This window comes from Microcebus murinus, unplaced genomic scaffold (genome assembly GCF_040939455.1).
Source record: "Microcebus murinus isolate Inina unplaced genomic scaffold, M.murinus_Inina_mat1.0 scaf003_hap2_Mmur4.0, whole genome shotgun sequence".
Taxonomy (NCBI): domain Eukaryota; kingdom Metazoa; phylum Chordata; class Mammalia; order Primates; family Cheirogaleidae; genus Microcebus; species Microcebus murinus.
The window spans coordinates 1,392,349-1,411,375 of NW_027438949.1; the positions used below are offsets into that span (position 1 = coordinate 1,392,349).

General features: G+C 47.2%; 1 protein-coding gene across 1 annotated transcript; it reads right to left on the reverse strand.

Moving 5' to 3' along the window:
• Positions 1 to 68: 68 nt before the first annotated feature.
• On the reverse strand, positions 69 to 16,714 carry ZNF275 (zinc finger protein 275). The gene is made up of 6 exons (XM_012757290.2): positions 16,576 to 16,714; positions 14,334 to 14,418; positions 7,800 to 7,891; positions 7,229 to 7,337; positions 6,482 to 6,583; positions 69 to 6,092 (listed from the first exon to the last, which is right to left on the reverse strand). The coding sequence occupies exons 2-6, from the start codon at positions 14,362 to 14,364 to the stop codon at positions 4,936 to 4,938; spliced, it is 1,491 nt and encodes a 496-aa protein (XP_012612744.1). The 5' UTR covers positions 14,365 to 14,418; positions 16,576 to 16,714; the 3' UTR covers positions 69 to 4,935.
• Between the last annotated feature and the right edge of the window lie 2,313 nt (positions 16,715 to 19,027).

Here is a 19,027-nt window from a genome sequence, read left to right on the forward strand (position 1 = left end):
TGGCATGGAGAAAGGAGAGAGAGAGAACTGATAAATGAGGTGTTGACAAAAGAAGTCAAGGAGACCAATGCCATTTAACATGTATTTATTGAAGTCTACTTGATGCAAGGCACTGTGCTAGATTTGGTAGGGGATCAGACATGAAGAGTCACCCCTGTTTTCTAGGAGCTGACAATCTAACGTGTGGGGCAGGGTGGGGAGGGGAGGGGAGAAGCCAAGTCCATAGCCAGCTCTACTGCAAGGCTGAGAATAGTGAGTGCCATAAAACAGACAAGGGAGACCAGGAAGGAACAAGATCGCCAACAACCAAAATACGACTTGGGGCGGGACTTATCTACTGTTCTCAGAGGTACACAAATCACATTGAGGGCCAAGTTTAAAGAGATAGTTTCTATTTTTGAAAGTAAACACCCAAACAGAAGCAATGAGAACTACAGAACGTACGTATACTAGTGAGAGAGAAATTATCACTTCCCCACCTGATGATGTGCTGGGATGGTAAAACACTTCTGAAATAGAGCACAGGGTGGGTGGGTTGTGATTGAACTCATTTTATAGGCCCAACGTGGGTTGAGTAAAGGAACAAAACCCAGAGAGAAAAGCACTGGTGAAACTCACTGAGACTAGAAGGCATAGATTTCACCCATCTTAGCAAACAGAATACGGTACCACATTTTAACAGGTGTTCACAATGGGAGATGATGAGGAAAGCCAGCATCAGGATTCTTTTCTGGAAGCAGCCAAATGGTAAAATGCAAGGGGGTCTGTGGTGGGCACACGTGTGGACTGATGAGGGCAGTTGCCAGGAGCCCAGGAACACGGCCCTGCCAGGCCTTCCTCGGGGTGCTAGGATTGCACCAGCCCCGGGAGGCCCAGCAGGAGCCCACGATGTTCACCTCCTCTCAGTACCGTGTGGTGCCCTCCATCTTCCAACATCAATGAGAAGTTGCTGTTCCCTCGTTTGCACTGCACAGACCTGAATGGCCCAGTTTGTCTCCTGCCAGCTCCGACGACTGGCTGATGTCCTTGGGTCAGGTGTTCCATTCTGGTTTCATTAATGTGGCCTAGAAGAGGGGTGGCAAGTCACATGGTACACAACAGGGCCACAGCCCGGGTGGTGGGCAGGGCAGGTGCTCTGCCATTTCTAGCACAAAATCAAGCATGTAGACTGTAATACCATGCGAGAAAGATGCCACTGCGACTGGGTGGGGGATTATTTTGGAAATGCAAGAGTGGGGATGATACAACTAATCAACACAGTTACTAATAATCATAATAAGCAGCAAAAATGGTAAACAATTACTTTCTTTTGAAAATTTCAGCAAATATTCAAAACTCTAATAAAAGCAATGGAGGCTTTCTTAATTCGGTAAGAACCCATCTCTGGTGGGGGCCGGCATTGCGACAGGAACATGTGTGATTAGAAGGAAAAATGCAATGAGGTAGATACACAAATGCACATACAAACACACACGACAGGAAGCAGGGTCACTTTTCGCACCTGTCATAGCAGTATACCTAGAGGATCCAAGGAAATCCACCCAAGTTACTAGAGGCAACAAATGAACTTGGTGAAACTACAGGACACACGTTAAAGCCACAGACAGCGTTTGAAGATAGCAGATTCCACCGCAAACACCACGAGCAGCTGTTCGTCAACCGTGACAGAAAAGACTCGATCTTTAGTGTTAACTCTAAAAGAAGATTTGTTTGAGAGATAATCATAAAACCAGAAATGGGGAAAGATCAGGGAGGGCAGGAAGAGATGCCAAGACATCGTGTCCTGGCTGGATGTAGTTATGACTGTGCTACGTTCCGAATTAATGCTGTACCTAGACTTCAATGGGATCCTCTGTAAAACTTGAGAAATGATGAGTGAACGGGCAAGAAATGGCAGAGATCTTCTAGGTAAGGGTGCCAGACGTGCCCCTGGTAGATGCCAACATTCATTGTCAAATGACAGCTGTACAAAACACATCAGAACAGTTTGAAAAGAAAAAAACTGATCAGACAAAAAAGTAGTGACTTCAGACACAGATCTACAACTACTGCAGAACTAAGGTCCAAAGAACAAAAGGAATAGCTATGTAACAAATGCTGTTGGATTCTCTCCAGCCTAGAGGTCAGGATGGAGATGTTGCACAGGGCCACTGTGAGGACCTCCTGGCCGAGGTCACAAGGGTCATTGCAGGACCTTGCTTCCAAGAAAGTGGGCCTGAGAAGCCCTTCAGGGTTGTGGCTGGCGCTGAGCTTGGTGGGCCCATCAGGAGGGCACACTTCCTCTCTAGGCCTCTACAGACCCCCCTACACAGGTGCTGGGAAGTCACAACATAGCCATGGTGTGGCCAGCTTCTATCTGTAGCCTCTGTAGGCCACTGAAGGGACCAGGTTCCTTGCCAGCCCTTGCAGCTGTTCCTCCTGGGGAAGGATGCTGGAAATTACAACCCAGCCCCACGATGACTAGCTCCTATTCTATGCCACACAGGCTGTCAGAAAGGCACCAATGCCCTGCAAACCTATGCTTTAGTGCCCCTCCTGGGTATGGCTGCTGCAAGTCAAAGCCCAAAGCTGGTATGGCCAGCTTCTATCAGCATGATGCATAGGCCACCAGAGGGGCGTGACTCCTCTCTGAGCTTCTGCTCTGCTGCCCCTCTTAGGTGTGGCTGCAGGAAGTGACTTCAGAACATGTGGGTGAATTGCCCCCTAGTTGCCCAAAGCAGAAGCCACCAAACAGATCTCTTTCTAGTTGTAGAGTCACTGGCTGAGAGAAGGATGTGGTCCATGTGACATATGTTAGGGGTGTCTTCTGTGTCCAAGATGTCTCTTGAGTGGATTTGTTTCTCAGTCAATGAATCCACACTGGGTACTGCCAAGGCTCCCAGGAGCTTGAAGGATGGCCAGGCTGCTGCAAGACCAAGTTTGGACCACCCCACTGAGATAGGTGAGGCCAAGCCCTGCTGCTGGCTGCTGAGGCTCTACTGATGGACAGTCAGAGTGCTCTGGCCAATCTGTGATGGAATTGTCTCCAGTATGTCTGAGCGGCCGGGATGGATAGTTAAGTGCTGCCTACAGATTACACGGAGTCTGCATCTTGGATGAGGGAAGAGCCTGTTTCTCTGGCCCATTCCCATCCGACCTGCCCATCTGGTGTATCTACCCTCCAATGGGCAGGGATCTCAACTTTTCATTTGTAATTAAAATTCTAGAAGAAGGGCCGGGCGCGGTGGCTCACGCCTGTAATCCTAGCACTCTAGGAGGCCGAGGCGGGCGGATTGCTCAAGGTCAGGAGTTCAAAACCAGCCTGAGCGAGACCCCGTCTCTACCATAAAAATAGAAAGAAATTAATTGGCCAACTAATATATGTAATATAAAAATCAGCCGGGCATGGTGGCTCGTGCCTGTAGTCCTAGCTACTCGGGAGGCTGAGGCAGGAGGATCGTTTGAGCCCAGGAGTTTGAGGTTGCTGTGAGCTAGGCTGATGCCACGGCACTCACTCTAGCCTAGGCAAGAAAGCGAGACTCTGTCTCAAAAAAAAAAAAAAATCTAGAAGAAAATGTCATCATATCTAACTATGGAGGCAATGAAAGTTAAGACTTAGTGGACAAAAATGAATGCTTGGATATGTAAAAATTAAAAGCTTGTACAACAAAAATGGAATAAAACTGCTACAAAAAGCAAAGCAATAAAACTGGAAAAGAGAACATCACAATAAGTATAGAAAGAACTGCTATATAAAGCCAATATATCCAAAGGTAACTTGATAACTAGTCAAAGGAGATGAACTTATAATCTGCATGCAAGAAAACAGACACAGTATTAAAGTCATCACATGAGAGAAAGAGGATGAGACTACCAGTCAGGAGGCCTGGTACTAATGAGCCATAGAATGACAGCAATGACTGTGACAATGACAGCAGATGGCCTTCGCTGAGTGTGTGTACCTCCAAGCTCTGCGAGTACGATAGAGTCCTTGTGATCACCTTAGGAGGTAGGTACTGTGACTATCCCATTTTATAGAGCTGGAAACGGAGGGTTGGAGAAGTGCCATCTAGGCCCGATATGAGCAGCTTGTGATTCCAAAAAGGAGGCGTCACCTTACACTCCAGTCCTTGAGACTTATCTCTTATTAGGGGGGGTGGTCCCAACTATTTTAATGTTATGCAAATATGTTCTTATGGCTTAGGAGGAAATCTGTAGTGAGAGCCTCATACAGGGATTGTCACGGTGCTACTGTGCACAGCTTGGATGGAAGTCACTGGATATGCTTTGATACTGTCTGATGACTCAAAGGGTCTCCCATGCTGGTGAAGACGGTGAGCTAAAAAATGCTCATGAGGAGTTAGAATAAAATGATTCCATGAAACAGACTGTGGCAAAAAGGATTATTTTCTAAATTAATATATTATTCTATATGTGATTTATAATATGTATGTATAACTAAATTAATAAATTAAATATCATAAGACATTTGAGTGTTCTATTTACATCCCTAAAAATTTATAAATTCAAGTAGGCCAAAATACTTTGGGGCAATCTTCTCTTGGGGAAAGCTGGGATCACAGCATATTGAGGCCATCATCGAATAACTGTGTTTCCCTGGGGGTGGGGAGCTTGGGTAGATGACCTTCAAGCCCCTCTCCACCTCCACATCCAGCTTTCTCTTCTCTCCATCTGGGATTCAAGGTGTGCGGATTTCAATACCCTGATGGTACTTTCAGACAGTTAGTTATCCAAACTAAGTTAAAATGGAAAAAGCTACTCTCGATGGCCACAATGGGAAACATGTATACTTAGAAATTGCTGGTGGCAGTATAAATTGGTCTCAGTCCTTCGGATGACAAAATATATAAGCGCTACAAAACTGTTTATCTCCTGTGACTGTGCCATGCCCTCCGGGGCCCCCCGGCTGGCCGCGGACAGGGCTCTTTTACTCCTCTACTCGTGGTGGGTTGGCTGGTGCTTCTGCAGCACTGAGCGCCTCTTGAAGACACGGCCACACTCTCCGCACTCACAGCGCCTGGCCCAGCTATGGATGCGCCGGTGGCGGCTCAGGCCTGAGCTCCTGCGGAAGGCCTTCCCACACTTGTCGCATGCGTAGGGCTTCAGTCCGCTGTGGATGCGCCGGTGCTTGATCAGGTCGGAGGGCCCACGGAAGGCCTTGCCACACTCGCTGCACGCGTAGGGCCGCTCGCCGCTGTGGATGCGCGCGTGCTCCAGCAGACTGGAGCTCTGGCGGAACGCCTTGCCACACTGGCCGCACTCATATGGCTTCTCACCCGTGTGGATTCGCCGGTGCTTGGTGAGCTCCGAGCTCCGCCGGAACAGCTTGCCGCAGTGCAGACAGCCATACGGCTTGGCCCCGCTGTGGATGCGCTGATGCTCGGCCAGCCCGTTGATCCCTCGGAAGGACTTGCCGCAGTCGTCACAGTCAAAGGGCAGGTGACCGGTGTGCATCCGCTGGTGCTTGAGCAGTTCCTGGCGATCCAGGAAATTCCTGCCACACACCTTGCAGGCAAAAGGCTTTTCCGCAGTGTGAAGCTTCTGGTGTCGGAAGAGGTGGGTGTTGACTTTGAAGGACCGCCCACACTCCTCACAGACGAAGGGCTTCTCTCGGCTATGCACCCTCAGGTGCTGACTAAGGCCCGCATTCTTCTTAAACCGCTTCCCGCACTCCTCGCATTCGAAGGGCTTCGCCTCCCGCTCCATTTGCTCCCTCTTCTCCCCCGCATCTTCCAGGGCCCGACTGGGACCAGGCCGGGGCTCTGGGGCCACATGGCTTTTCCTGTGCTCATTAAACTCCGACACCCCCCTGAAGACCCTCCTGCAATCACCGCATTCCCAGCCCTTTTTCTCGCTGTGGACCCTCTGGTGCTGAACGAGGAGGACTTTAAGCCGAAAGGCGTCCCCACACTCTTTACATGCAAAATGATGTTCTATAGGCATATTCTGTGGGCTCCCTCCCTTCCTCTCAGAATCCTCATTCTGTTTGACCTCAGGGCTGGGGTCACCGGCCATTGGGGAGTTTGCGGAGGCCATCTCCTGTGACTGGGTGTCTTCCCCCATCATCTGGTGCTGGGTCACCGGGGTGCTTTCTGAAATGACAAACACAAGACACTGTGTCAGCACAGGAGGAAGGAAGGAGATTAATCTCCTCTGTCCAGAATCCTCTTCCTCCTGACACAGCAGCTGAGCACCCAGCCTAAGCCTGAAGCGACTGGAAGCAAGGACAGCAGAGGCAAGGGACAGAGGGGCCTGATTGCTGGACACGCCCCACCAAAGTGGTCCTGAAGAGGCTTTCCCACCTGGGATGGGCCTCCCAACCCTAACCCGAATCCCCCCAAAGCTCAGCTGGCTCTCTGGACCCTAACCTCAACCTCAAGAGCTCAGCTGGACCCCTGCAACCCTAACCCAAACCCCATAGCAGCTCCATCAGGCTTCCCCTGGGTTTCCTCACATTTCCTTAGGTTTCTTCCTCACTCACCAGAGCACTTAGCTGGGTCCATGTGGATGGATGGGTCTGATACCAACAGCACTTGTCCTTGCGGCAGGTGAGAGACCAAGGCGGGATTTAAAACAGGAGCTCCTGCCCATGGAAAAGGCATGGGTGACACGGACAACCAGAGATGATATCAGAATGGTGCAGGAACAGGGAACCCCTTTCAGTCCTCAAAGACCAGGCTGGCTGTGACCTCAGACAGTCATTCCTTCAGTCCAAATGTGCTTCCCAAGGGCTGCTCCTTCCAGGAACCAGAGGGAGCCAGGCTCTGGGCTCACCTAGGGAGCTGACCCTGCCCCATCTCCTCCTTGTGCATCCTTCAGTGCCCACACATCAGACTTCTTGATCTTCCCAGACCCACAGACTTCCATGATTCCCAAAAGTTCCTCATAAAAAATCCTCCTCACCCCATGCATGTAGACCCTGAGGGCTGAACAGGAGCATGAGCCTGTCAGCCTCTTTCAAAAGAAGCTAAGTCCAATGGCCATGCAATTTGTATAATTCGTGGGTTAAAAAGAATATTCTACAATGGAGTGGCCAGTTTGTTACAATTTCTTTCCCAATAAAAGACCAAAGGAAGTTCTTTCTGTGTCACTCTGAGATGTCAGGTGTGGCAAACCCTTTGTATTTCCCACACCCCAGGAACAAGGTGAACTTGTATGGTACTAGTCATGTGCCTCCCCCCCACTCCCAGTAGATGGCGAATCTGGGGAAGGGCTGGGGCATCCTTACCCATGGAGGTCATGTTCCCATAATATGCCAGTGCCCTCTGCTCAGGGTCCAGCCTCAGCCACTCCTTTTTGGTGAGGTAGCATGCCACATCATCAAATGTCATCAAATCCTGAAAGAATTCCCAGGGATAATTAGTCTTTTCATCATTCTAGAATGAGACAAGGGCAAGTGCCAATGACGCCAGGGACAAGAGGTAAGGACCTGGAGCAAGTGTGTGTTGCTAACATAGATATCTGACCACAAGCCCTAAAGAAGTCTTGAGAGGAGAACCTGACCAAGTGCCAGGAGACCTGGGCTGCGGCCCTGGCCTCCCACAGTCTTCCAAAGGGACCTCAGTTCAGTCGCTTTCCTGGAATGGAAACTCAGCTCCCCTATCTGGACAATGGGAACTCCAAGTTCAGTGGGCTTCCATTCCTTGGCAGCCTCCAGAAGAGAAGCAGAGGGAGGGCAAGAAGGCAGCAGCTGGGGTCACACTCTGTTGTGAGTCATGCTGGGGCAGGGGGCAGAGGCCGAGGTCAGAATCAGGGACCAGTGGTGGAATCCCAAGCAGGGCAGAGGAAGCACAGCTCACCTGGGCCTGCGGCGTCTCTAGAGGGACTGCCAGGACCTGGTTTCCTGGGGCTCCGTCCTGGGGAAGGGCAAGACCCTGGGGAGCAGGTGAAGCTAAGGAAAGTGAAAAAAGCCATGAGTGACAACAGTCCTTTCTCCAAGTCCCCTGGGATGAGACTGGCAACTTCCTTTTCCCTGGTTTCTGGTCTTGTGGAGGCTTCTCTCAGGTGCCGGCCGAGTGGCAGGCCGAGCATGGGCATGCCTGAGAAAGCATACTTTGCACAGGGGAAGGGCCAGTGAAGAAGTCATGCAGCAGGCCAAAGGGAGCCACAACAAGACCAGTGGGAACCAGCCCAGGCACAGCGGGAACAGACAGAGAGGCAAAGGCAGGGAGACTGGCTCTCAGAGACAGGCCACCACAGGCCTCCTGACAGCAAGCCTCAAACAGTCCATGCTTACACGAGAAGGATTATCAGAAGAAATAACTAGCAAGTGAGACACCCTTTCCAACTTCAGAGGCAACAACAAACTGGATCAGGCCACTGGAGGGAGGAGAGGCGGCGAAGAGCAGGAGCCCCAGCTTCCTGAACAGCAGCGAGGCCCTTAAAAGCCACACCCCACTGCAATAATTCCCCTGGTGAAAGCAAGGCAACTGCAGGTAGAACATTTCTCTAACATGCTTGACAAAATGAAAAGTCGAAAAAAACAGCTGGAAAAATAAGCCTCGAAGGTAAGACCTTCAAACACTAAATTGCTAAATAAAAGACCTGGACGATTTGTACAAGTTACCTTTCTCTTCCAAATTGTAAAATGTATAAAATATTATAAGATTCTACCACAGACATCTGTACCATAGGCAGTGACTTCAGTGAATTCAAAGAGACAGTCACAGCTCCTGTTCTGGTGTCAATTCAATTCAACTCATAAGTAAATGAAAAGGACGCCTTTTTACACTCGCTCAAGGAGAAAGACTTTTCCATAAAATTAAAGATGTTATGTTAAGAAGGACTGATGGAAATGTCCACTTGTGGCTGTGATGGAGTGACCAGGACTAGTTTCACGTCCTGTCATAAACAAGTAGAAGACTGGAGATGATCAGATTTCGGGCAACAGGAAGCACAGGATCATAATCCCGGGAAAAGAGAAGCAACTGAGGTGAGCCCCATCACCACCCCAGCTCTCTGCCTGGAGGCAATTTCCAGATCACCAGCGTAGGGAGAGGGGCTGACAGTGCTTAGAGACCTCGCCAAGCTGAGGAGACACAGATCAGCATTGAGAGTGGCTGAGGCAGCTAGAAGTTGGAGAGCAGAGTTCCAGAAAGGAGTGAGTTATGCAGAAAAATGAGCTTCAAAAATCAGCATAAGGCTCCCCTTGAGTGTTTCCTGACTGCTAAGCCACACATGCACAGAGTGAAACTCCAAAAGCCTGGGAAAACAATGACCAGGAAGCTGTAAATGGAACAATTCTCAGGACACACAAAAGTAGGGAGATGTCGAAGGTCTGACCAACCAGCATAGAATGTCCTCTGTGGGCATCTGTGACATTCAGTAGAGAATCCAGAGGGGTCACGCCTTAGTAAGGCTGACCTATCCATATAGCCAAAGCTACAGAATACCTGACTTTAAAAGGCTTAAAACTAGGCCTCAAAAGGATCAAACTGATCCACAAATAACTACCTCCCCAAATCCGGACACTCAACAACATAATCTTTATGTTCAATATCCAACCAATTACTGAGATGCCAAGAGGCAAAAAAATGTGACCCATGGCAAGGGTGACAGAACTCACAAGCAGGGATAACAGCTAGTTAAACTATGTACAAGTATTGAAAGAAAAATAGGAATATAATGAGAGAAATAGAAGATACGAAAAGAACCAAATGCAACTTTTGGAGGTGAAAACTATAACATTTAAGATAAAAATGTCACTGGATATTAATAGCATATTAGGCACGGCAAAAAAAAAAAATGGAGAACTTGAAGATATAGCAATAGAAACTATCTCAAATGAAGTTCAGAGAGGACAAAAGTTTTTAAACACAAATAGTGTGTCAGTGGCCTGGGGATAATATAAACTGGTCAAACACCCACATAACTGGAATCTGAGAAGGTGAAGAAAATGGGGAGGGGATACAAAACAGTTTAAGAAATAATAGCTTGAAAATTTTCCAAATTTGCTGAAAACTGTAAATTCACAGATCCAAGAAGCCCAACCAACTCCCTAGCAAGATTTAAAAACACACATCATAATCAAATTTCTGAAAACCAGTGATAAACAGAAAATCTTAAAGTAGCCAGAGGAAAGAAACTTTTTGTTCCTCTGGCTACTTTACAAAGATAAGAATGAAGAAGGCACAAAGAGTAATTGTTGTCTTCTTATCAGAAAACTGGCAAGCCAGAAAACAAATGAATGATATTTTTAAGGGGCTAAAAGAAAAAAAAAACTTAACCTAAAATTTTATATTCAAGGAAAATATCTTTCAAAAATAAAGGGAAAATAAAAATGTTTTCAGACAAAAGCTTGGAGAATGCATCAGCAGCAGGTCTGTACTGTAAGAAATAATTGAAGGAATTTTTTCAGGTGGAAGGCAAATGATACTAGGTGGAAACCTGGATCTACACAAAGGCACAAAGAACACCAGGAATGTGAAAATATAGGGAAAGAGAAAACGCTTTACCCCCATCATTATACTTGATCTTCGCCAAAAGGCCGAGAAATGATTCCTCTCATTTTTACAGCTTTAAAAAATAACTGGCTGTTTAAAGCAAAAATAACAACAAGGTAGTGTGTGGTTTATAACACAACTGGAGTAAAACATGACTGTGTGTCATGGCAAGCCCTCCAAGACTCTGATGCATGCTACTAGGCCAACAGTAGAGATAAAATACATACTAAAAATAATCCAAAAGAAGAAAGGTGAAGAAAAAGAGGAAAAAGAGCAGATGGGCAAACAGAAAGAAACATCAAGATTGCCAGACTAAACCATCAGAGGGCAGAGGGTGAAAAAACAGGCTCTATACACTATCTATACACTATACACTATCAAGAAACTTTAAATATAAAACCTTTAAACATTACTATAAAGACACAGATAGGTGGAAAGGATGGAAAACAATATATTAATATTATAACTTGAGTCTGAATTTGGTAGCTTAAAAAAAAAATATTATAACCGACAGGAAGAGTCTAAATAATCCCAATGTCATGAGAAAAAGGAGGGAGATGATAAATGCAAAAGGTGGCTCAGTGCTTCAAAGACACAACTGCAGAGTCCAGGAACTCAGAGCAGGAGGAAAGCCAATAGGTGGCCAACGGAGGATGGTGTGCAGCAGCTTACAAAAATGTGATCCTTCAGAGAAGACACAGACAGGCATAACTCTTGATTGAAAACCCAAAGAGGGGAAGGGAAGGGGAGAAGATGGCCAAGTATATATTTGCATTTTAGGAGAAAAAAGGAAAAAAAACAGAGTGACTTCTAGCTAGAATGAGCACACCTATACTTCAATGTGTGTGTGACCACATGGGGTCAAGGCCTAGAAAGGTCTGCTTCCTGTTTCTGTAATGTGGGAATTTTTAATAACCGAGCTGAATTTCATTGGTATCAGAAAAGAGCAACAATTTTAAAATTTTGGTACGCTTTGTTTTTCCCCCTCTAATCCCATGACAGATTAGATTTTGGTAGACTTTGGATAAGGAAGATGCTAGGCATGCACGAGGAGGAGGGCGGAGGTCAAGGAGAACAGCACTTTCACGATTCCCACACAGGCGAGGCAAGGGCAGGGGTGAAGGGTTGGCAGGATTCGTGGGTGGTCCACAAACGGTGACAACCAGCAAGTCCAGAGGCAGGACCGTGGGTCTGTAACTTCCTCGGCTCCTCCCCTGAGCCATCAGCGCCTTAGGCAAGTGTAGGCAGAAGGCTTCACCTAGTCCCAAAGCACAAGGAAGCCCATTGCTGCCTTCAATGTGCTACAGGCACACGTGCTTCCCCAGTGGGAGTTAATCCCCAGGTGCTCAGCAGCCAAGCCTCTCTGTGTCCCACTGTCACCTGGGCAGGGCCCTGCTGGCCTATTGGATTCTTCTTGGAATTCTGATGTCTGGTTTGACTTTGGGTTCCAAGATGAACTTGTCATGAATTACTTATACAATTCATTTTTTAAAAATTCGTTTCCAATTGACACTGATGTTTGGTTGCCAAATGGAACAGGGAGGAGGGACATTGTGTATATGTGCCTCCTGAGAAAGATGACCTGTTACAGACCTCTTCTCACTGCCATCTGGCCAGAGACCTAAGGCAATTGAATGGGTCACAGCTGCTGAGTTCAGAGATACTATCTATACGTACCTTAAGGCGTAGTTGTGCTTAGTAAGGAGCTATGTGTTCATGTTTCTATAGATAAAAGGCATGTAGTGACTTTTAGGAGAGAATGAGCAAAGGATGTCATTCCAGCAGATAAGAGCAGTTTGATATTCTAAGCCTGAGGCAATGTTCCTATCTCTCTCCTGAGTTGTGTCTCAGTAAACTAGTAAAGTAGAAAGAAGTACGCAGTCTCTTTTGTTCCCAGTCTCTTTTGTTCCCGTTTAGATTATATGCTTTCTGGCTAACCCACAAGCTTTTCACGTGAAATCACTGTGATCTATAACATGAAAAAGAGAATAAAAACGGGTGCTAGACTTTAGTCAGTACCACCTGGCTCACAGGAATGCTGGTGGTCCCCTGACTTCCCGACACCCTATCACATTACTTTTTATGCCCGTGACTTTGTCTCTCCCATCTCTTGAAACGCACACTGCACAGGGACCCGGTTATATGGGGTGTTGCAAACCCCCAATGTGTACCAGTTCACCTGGGGGACTTAGTGCCAGAGCGCCTCAGCTCTCAGTGGCTGAGTGATAACCAGCCACAGTGAACAGAGCCCCTGGGCACACAGAGATCATTTAGAAGGTGCTCATAAAAACTGAGGAAACAGCAGTGCTTTCACAAAAGGAAGCTAAATTCTGCATAATTAACCAAGCGTATCAGGTGAAGAGCTTCAGGAACAGCACAGGAAGATCACTAAGGAAGATAATACACATGAATCCCTCCTGCAGTTAAAACTAAAATTATCATCAAGCCTAGAGGCCATCAGATCATTTAGGATCTATGTTGCACAACTGTTCCATTTTAAAATGGTGGAACTAATCAGGAAAAGAAGTTGGATGCTGTGACAGAAGTGACAAATGCAGGTGTCCACTGCCTTCCAAAAGTGGATCTTGGGGAATCAAGGTCAGAGCAATTCCAAACAACATGAAAATCATTGTGATGCACCTGATGGACACACAGGGTAATGCTGACCTTGAATGTAAGGCACAGCAGAAAAGCATGACCCAAATCTTGTAGGGTGCACGCTGCCTGCATACAACCGGGAAATAGAAGCTTAGAGAAATACTATGGGAAAACAAATCTTCAATTCTTAACATAAATAGTACTATCCTCCTTCCCGAAATGAGATCTGAAGATAGTCTGATGACTATAAACTCCCAGAGAGCAAAGGCTCTGTCAAGGTCAAATGCAGATTCCACACCGAACCTAGCCAAGCACCATGTACACTGCAGCAGTTTAACAAACATCTGCTGCTAGAATACATGGAAAATAATGATGTCAATGTTAATTGAGTAGCTGGCAATTTGAAAAATTATGTGTTCTAAAACATGAGCGCTCACATGAATGAACAAATCTTCCTGTTATGTGCTTTAGATCATAATGTAAATTTTAACTGACTTATTTCAATCAAATTTATCACATGGAATCAGGAACATTAAGAGGCCCAAAATAATCATTTCACTTTGATCTGAAAGAACAGAAATTAAGAGTTTAATTCAACAGAGACAAAAACCAACCCATGTCACAAAAAGTGGTGAATAATTAGGTGTCTTTCAGTTAACCTTTGAGGTTAGGACCCCTCTTCCCCACAAGGATCTGGTTACTAGTAAAGGTAGCTTCTGAGCCTAAAAGATCAGCATTGAACTGATTGTATCACACAAATAGCTAAGCAATCTCTCTGATAGGTGCCATCCTGGGGCTTGGGATTGGGAAGAGACAGCAAAGCAACCCAAATAAGACCTATATGGCAGGTTCCAGAAGCTTCCAAGGGCTGCTAAGTAACACCTGGATTCCCTCAAGCATCTAAATAAGAACCTGTAGAAGAATGTCCTTAGGCCCCGAAGCCTGAGTTTACCCAGAAGACAACAGGTGGCTTGTGGTGTTCACTTCAGTTCTGGGTCACAGCTAATATGTCCTAAAGGGTGTCTTTACAGGATTCTACTCCTAAGAGATCTCCTTCAGATGAGTGCCTCAGCTCCCTCTCCCATCCAAATGGTCACCTGCACTCCCAATTATTCCTGACTTGTGCTACTTGGATTGAGAGAATTGTCTCTGGGCAGACAGTTCAGCAAAACTGACATAAATGAAAATATAAGTGCTTCTGGAACCAAAATGATACTCCTCAATGTCCCGTATCTCCACCCATGGGGTCTCTGGTGGGGCCATCAGACATGGTGGGTAAACACTCAGACTTACCCAAAAGAGACACACAGGGATGGCTCATCATGTCTCAGAACAATTCTCAGAGACTAGCTCAGCAGGTAAGGTCCCACCTGTTGGACTGAAATAATTCAGGTCAACCGAAGAAGACTCGTGTGCACCTTCCAGGAACCTGTCTTCCCGTGCGGTGAGTGCTCAGCTGAAGATCCCGATGCACTCCAGCCAAGTGGGAAGTGACCCCCAGCTAGCCGCTGGGCCATGCTGACCTGGCCTCTGTGCTCCCCTTCCTGTCCAACCAGGAGGTGGAAGCAAAGGCCCCACTTGGCCCAATCCTGCACTGTGCAAACAGGCTGCTACTCGAAGTAGCAGAATCCTGAAGGGCCAAAAGAGAGGATGTCTCACCAGGAAAGTCTGTTTCTTTTGGGATATCTGTGTCTGTGTGTGTGTCTTTTTCTGTGTGCATGGGTAGGAAGGCATCTGTTTCCTCTCTCACTTTGTTGGGTACCTGTCCCTCTCTGTTTAGGTTTCTATCTTCTTTCCCTTCTATAAAAAGCCAGAAGGTAGACCAGAAGGGGATTTTGTAGTTTGTTGTACTTAATTGAGGAAAGGTTTATGTTCTCATTTCCCCAAGAAGATGTATGGCATCTACTAAAAATCAAAATAAATTGCAAGTATAGCTCTCTTCAGGTTACACTGCCTGGATAGAAAAGATTCCGAACTGGGGTTTGGGTGGGATGCTGTGCAAATCCCGAGGAGGCTGCTTAGGCAAGGGCTGGATCCTTGGGTTTGAAACCTGGTTTGGAGTTCACTAAGAACTGAAGTGGCAGATTAGTAGGTCTTGGTGGAGCCAAGGAATCTGCATTTTTCATAAGCATTCCAAGAGATTATGTATGACAAGGGGATGCACTTCCTTAACACCGGGCCTGTCTAGAATCTGAAGGTTCCCTCATCTCTAGCTCTCATTAGACAGGATTCCTGCTCAGGAGCCTTGCAAAATGGGAGCCCACTCTCTCCGCAGCTTTTCCAAGGGGTCTCTCATGGACAGAAGGCTGAAAATCATTGCTCAATTTGATTCTATACAGAGATTCAATAACATTTTGGGGTAATGTTCTGAATTGTGCCAGACACTGTGCAAATTGCTTCTTCTTAAAGGCCCATGGGGGAGGGGAAGGACAGAGAAAGGGGTGAGGCAGCACTAGTACCTAGGGGAGGTGCTGTTCCAGCAATCCCATCTGGAATCCTCTTGTAAAGGAAAAATGTCAGGGTTGAGGTTGAAGAGGAAATGTTTCACTGACCAAGGAGACTGGAGGGGGCCAACAGCCCAGCTAGGCCAAGACTGGCTGGAGGGCATCAGTTGGAACAGGGTGGATCCTCTGGGAAGAGGGCCAGGAATGGGGGGGATGTTTGAAAGGGATCATGGGCTTTGGACAGCAGGTGAGTGGGGGTATGTGTAGAAAAAGACATGAATTAATCACTCAAATATAGACTGGAGGAGACAGCAAAGGAGTTCAATGTGGGGGGCACTGGAGTGGGAGATGGTGGCCCCCAGGAGGGCAAGAGAAAAAGCCCTGTTTAAACAGAGGGTCCTGAACTGGCCTTCACGCAGCCAGGGCTGCCCCTTTCCCCTCCCTCCCCACAGGTCTCAGGCTCTAGGCTACCTACCAGCCCCCAACATCCCCGCCAAACTGAGGCTTGACCCCCATACACACACCCAAAAGCAAAGGAGGAACTCCCTCAGCAGGAACCGTCCCTAGTCCACCCACCCAGCGCTCCAGACATGGGCTCAACCCCTCCCCCCCCATCAGACTAGGGAAAAGTCTTTTAACCATCCTCCCCCAGTAACGCCCCCACCCCCTCGGCTTCCTTTGCGCTTGGAGCTGGGGTCCTCTCTCTCGGCCCCAGACCGGATCCTAACTCTTAGCGTCCCCCAAAGAGCAGAGTAGGCCTCTGTATGTCTTGGATTACCGCCCCTGACCGCCGCCCCCCGCGGGCCGCGGGAAGGCCTTTGGGCCTCCTCGTACCAGTCATCTGGGACCAGTTCCCCTCTCCGGCCAGCTTCAAGGCCGAGCAGCTCCCCATAGGCCCAGCGACGCCCGGCCCCCATCGCACACTCTCTCGCGGCCCGCACAGTCAACCCGGCCTCGCAAACACTCCAGCGTCCCCTTGCACATCCTCCGGCGGCCCCGCACGCTCACTTCGGCCCGCACATACTTGTGCAGCCCTCGTGATCACTTTGGCCCGCACTCCCCCGCAATCCTCCCGCGGCCCGCACGCTCACCTGGGCCCGGCGGCGGCCGACACGCGACCTTGGCAAAGCGGCGTCGGTGCGGCCCCGGCAGGCCCGGCGTGGCAGGAAGAGCCACGGAGCCGCCAGCGCCCGGTGGAGCCCAGCAGCCCCGCGGCGCGTTTCCGGAGTCGCCGGCAGCGCCAGGGGTACTGGGAGAGCGAGGCCCCGCCCTGGCCGGCCCCGATTGGCCTGGAGAGGGGGCGGAGCGGGAATGGGGCGGGATTAGGGGCGGGGCGGAGAAGGGAGGCGTGTCTGGCCAGACCTCTGGGGAGCGGGGTGAACCTGCTGGGTGCTGCTTGGATGGAGTGGGGAGGAGTGGAATGAACGTGCAAAGGAGTCAATGAACGAGCCAAGAAATCGACCAACAGACTAAGGAGGGAACGAAAGGATGGAAAAGTCCCCTCCCCCTTGGGCGCCTTCAGGATGGTGGTGAGAGTGAAGGGTTGAGAACAGAAGGTGAAGACAGAAAAGCCAGCCATTCCTTATAGAGCTACTAAAGACGCTGTGAATCCTGGCTTTGCTAGGTACTGAAAATACAGCTGTGTGCAAAATCGGGCCTCATTCCTGCCCACATTTTGTGCCCTAGAGCTCTTGTGAGTGTATGTGTATGTTTTGCAGTGGAGAACGCAATCAACAAGTAAATACTTGTGTTAATTTCAAAATAACAGGTCGTGCTATGAAGAAAAAAAAGCAGGTTCCTTGGATCAGAGGTGCCGCAAGCAGATGACAGCCAGTTCTACATGAATTTTTTGTCCGTCAACAAAAATCTACGAAGCTGCTGCTGTCCCTGCACTGTGCTAAGCCCTGGTGATACGGGTCACTGCTTTCCTGAAATTCTAGTTTAGTGAGGAAGCCGGTAATAAACAAAGATCAGCATAAAACACCTAAGAAGAGTGATGACAACTTTGAAGAACATCAATCAAGGGTGATATTTGGGAGTGATGAGTAGGGGAGTCAGAGAGGCTATGGCTGAGGTGAGACTTGGAGGACAAGAAGGACTTGAAGGACTCAGCCATGTGAAGGTGAATGAAGACAGGAAGAGCCTCCACAGGTGAAAGGAAGTGCAAATGCCCTGTAACAGGAACAACTTTGGCATATTCGAGGCTCCAAAAGGAAAATGCAGCTGTAGTGCACTGAGAAAGGGAGAAAAGAGAAATGCTGGAGGGGTGAAGCCCATCACTGAAATGGATTCTGAGGGTCCTGGTCTAACTTCCTGCTTCATTTTTTATGAATAAGCATTAAATGCATTATTAGTGATAATGACCATAACCAACTTCTTAAATATTCTTGTAACAAATTTATCCCCTAGATGAGAACTTTTTTCTTATTTTCTCTCCACATTGTATTATGAAAGTTTTGCAACATACAATTGAACAATTGAAAGAATTACACCCACCTACCAATCTAATATTCTACAATTAGCATTATGCTGTACTTGCTTGATTGCATGGTTTTCCTTATGTTAGTGATGCGTTATAAAGTAAGTTGCAGACATCGGTATACCTCACCCCTAAACACATCAGCATGCATCCCATTAACTAGAGATGAATTATTTCTTTACTGTTCTTTTTTATTTTTTGAGGCAAAATTTACATGCAGTGAAATGCACAAATATGAAGTGCCCCATATAGTGAAGTTTGCCAAATGCATACATACTCTAAACCCCTATCAAACTACAGAACATTATCAACACCCCAGAAATTTCCCATTTGCCCCTTTCCAGTCAGTCTCCACCACAATCCTACACAGAGGCAACCACTATTCTAATTTTTGTTACCATAGATTACTTTTGCCTGTTTGAGCAATTACTATTCCATATGAATGGAATCAGATAGTATGTACTATTTTGTGTCTAGATTCTCTCATTCAGCATGATGTTTTTGAGATTTATCTATGTTGTCGAATGTGTTATTATTCCTTTCATTTTATTGCTGGATAGTAAGTAGTTCATCATATGGATATATCAGAGTTGGTTTATTCATTCACTAGAGTTATCATCTGGACTCTTTTCAGTTTAGACTATGATAAATAAAGTGACTGTGAATATTCATGTACACTTCTTTATGTAGACATACGCTTTTATTTTTCTTGGGTAAATATCTAGAAGAATTGCCACATTATAGGATAGTTGTATATTTTACAAGAAACCACCAGAATGTATTCCAAAGTGGTTGTGCAATTTACACTCCTACCAGAAATGTATGAGAGTTCCTTTTGTTTTCCATCCTCATCAACAGTTGGGACTGTCAGACTTTATTTTTAGCCATTCAAGTGGCTGTGAATTGGTATCTCATTGTTATTTCAATTATCATCTTCCTGATAACTAATTATGTTTCTGTGTGCTAACTAGCCATTTCTACATCTTCCTCTGTAAAGTGTCTGATCAAGTAGTTTGCCTCATTTTATGTGGTTGTTGGTCTTTTTATTATTTACTTGTAAGGGT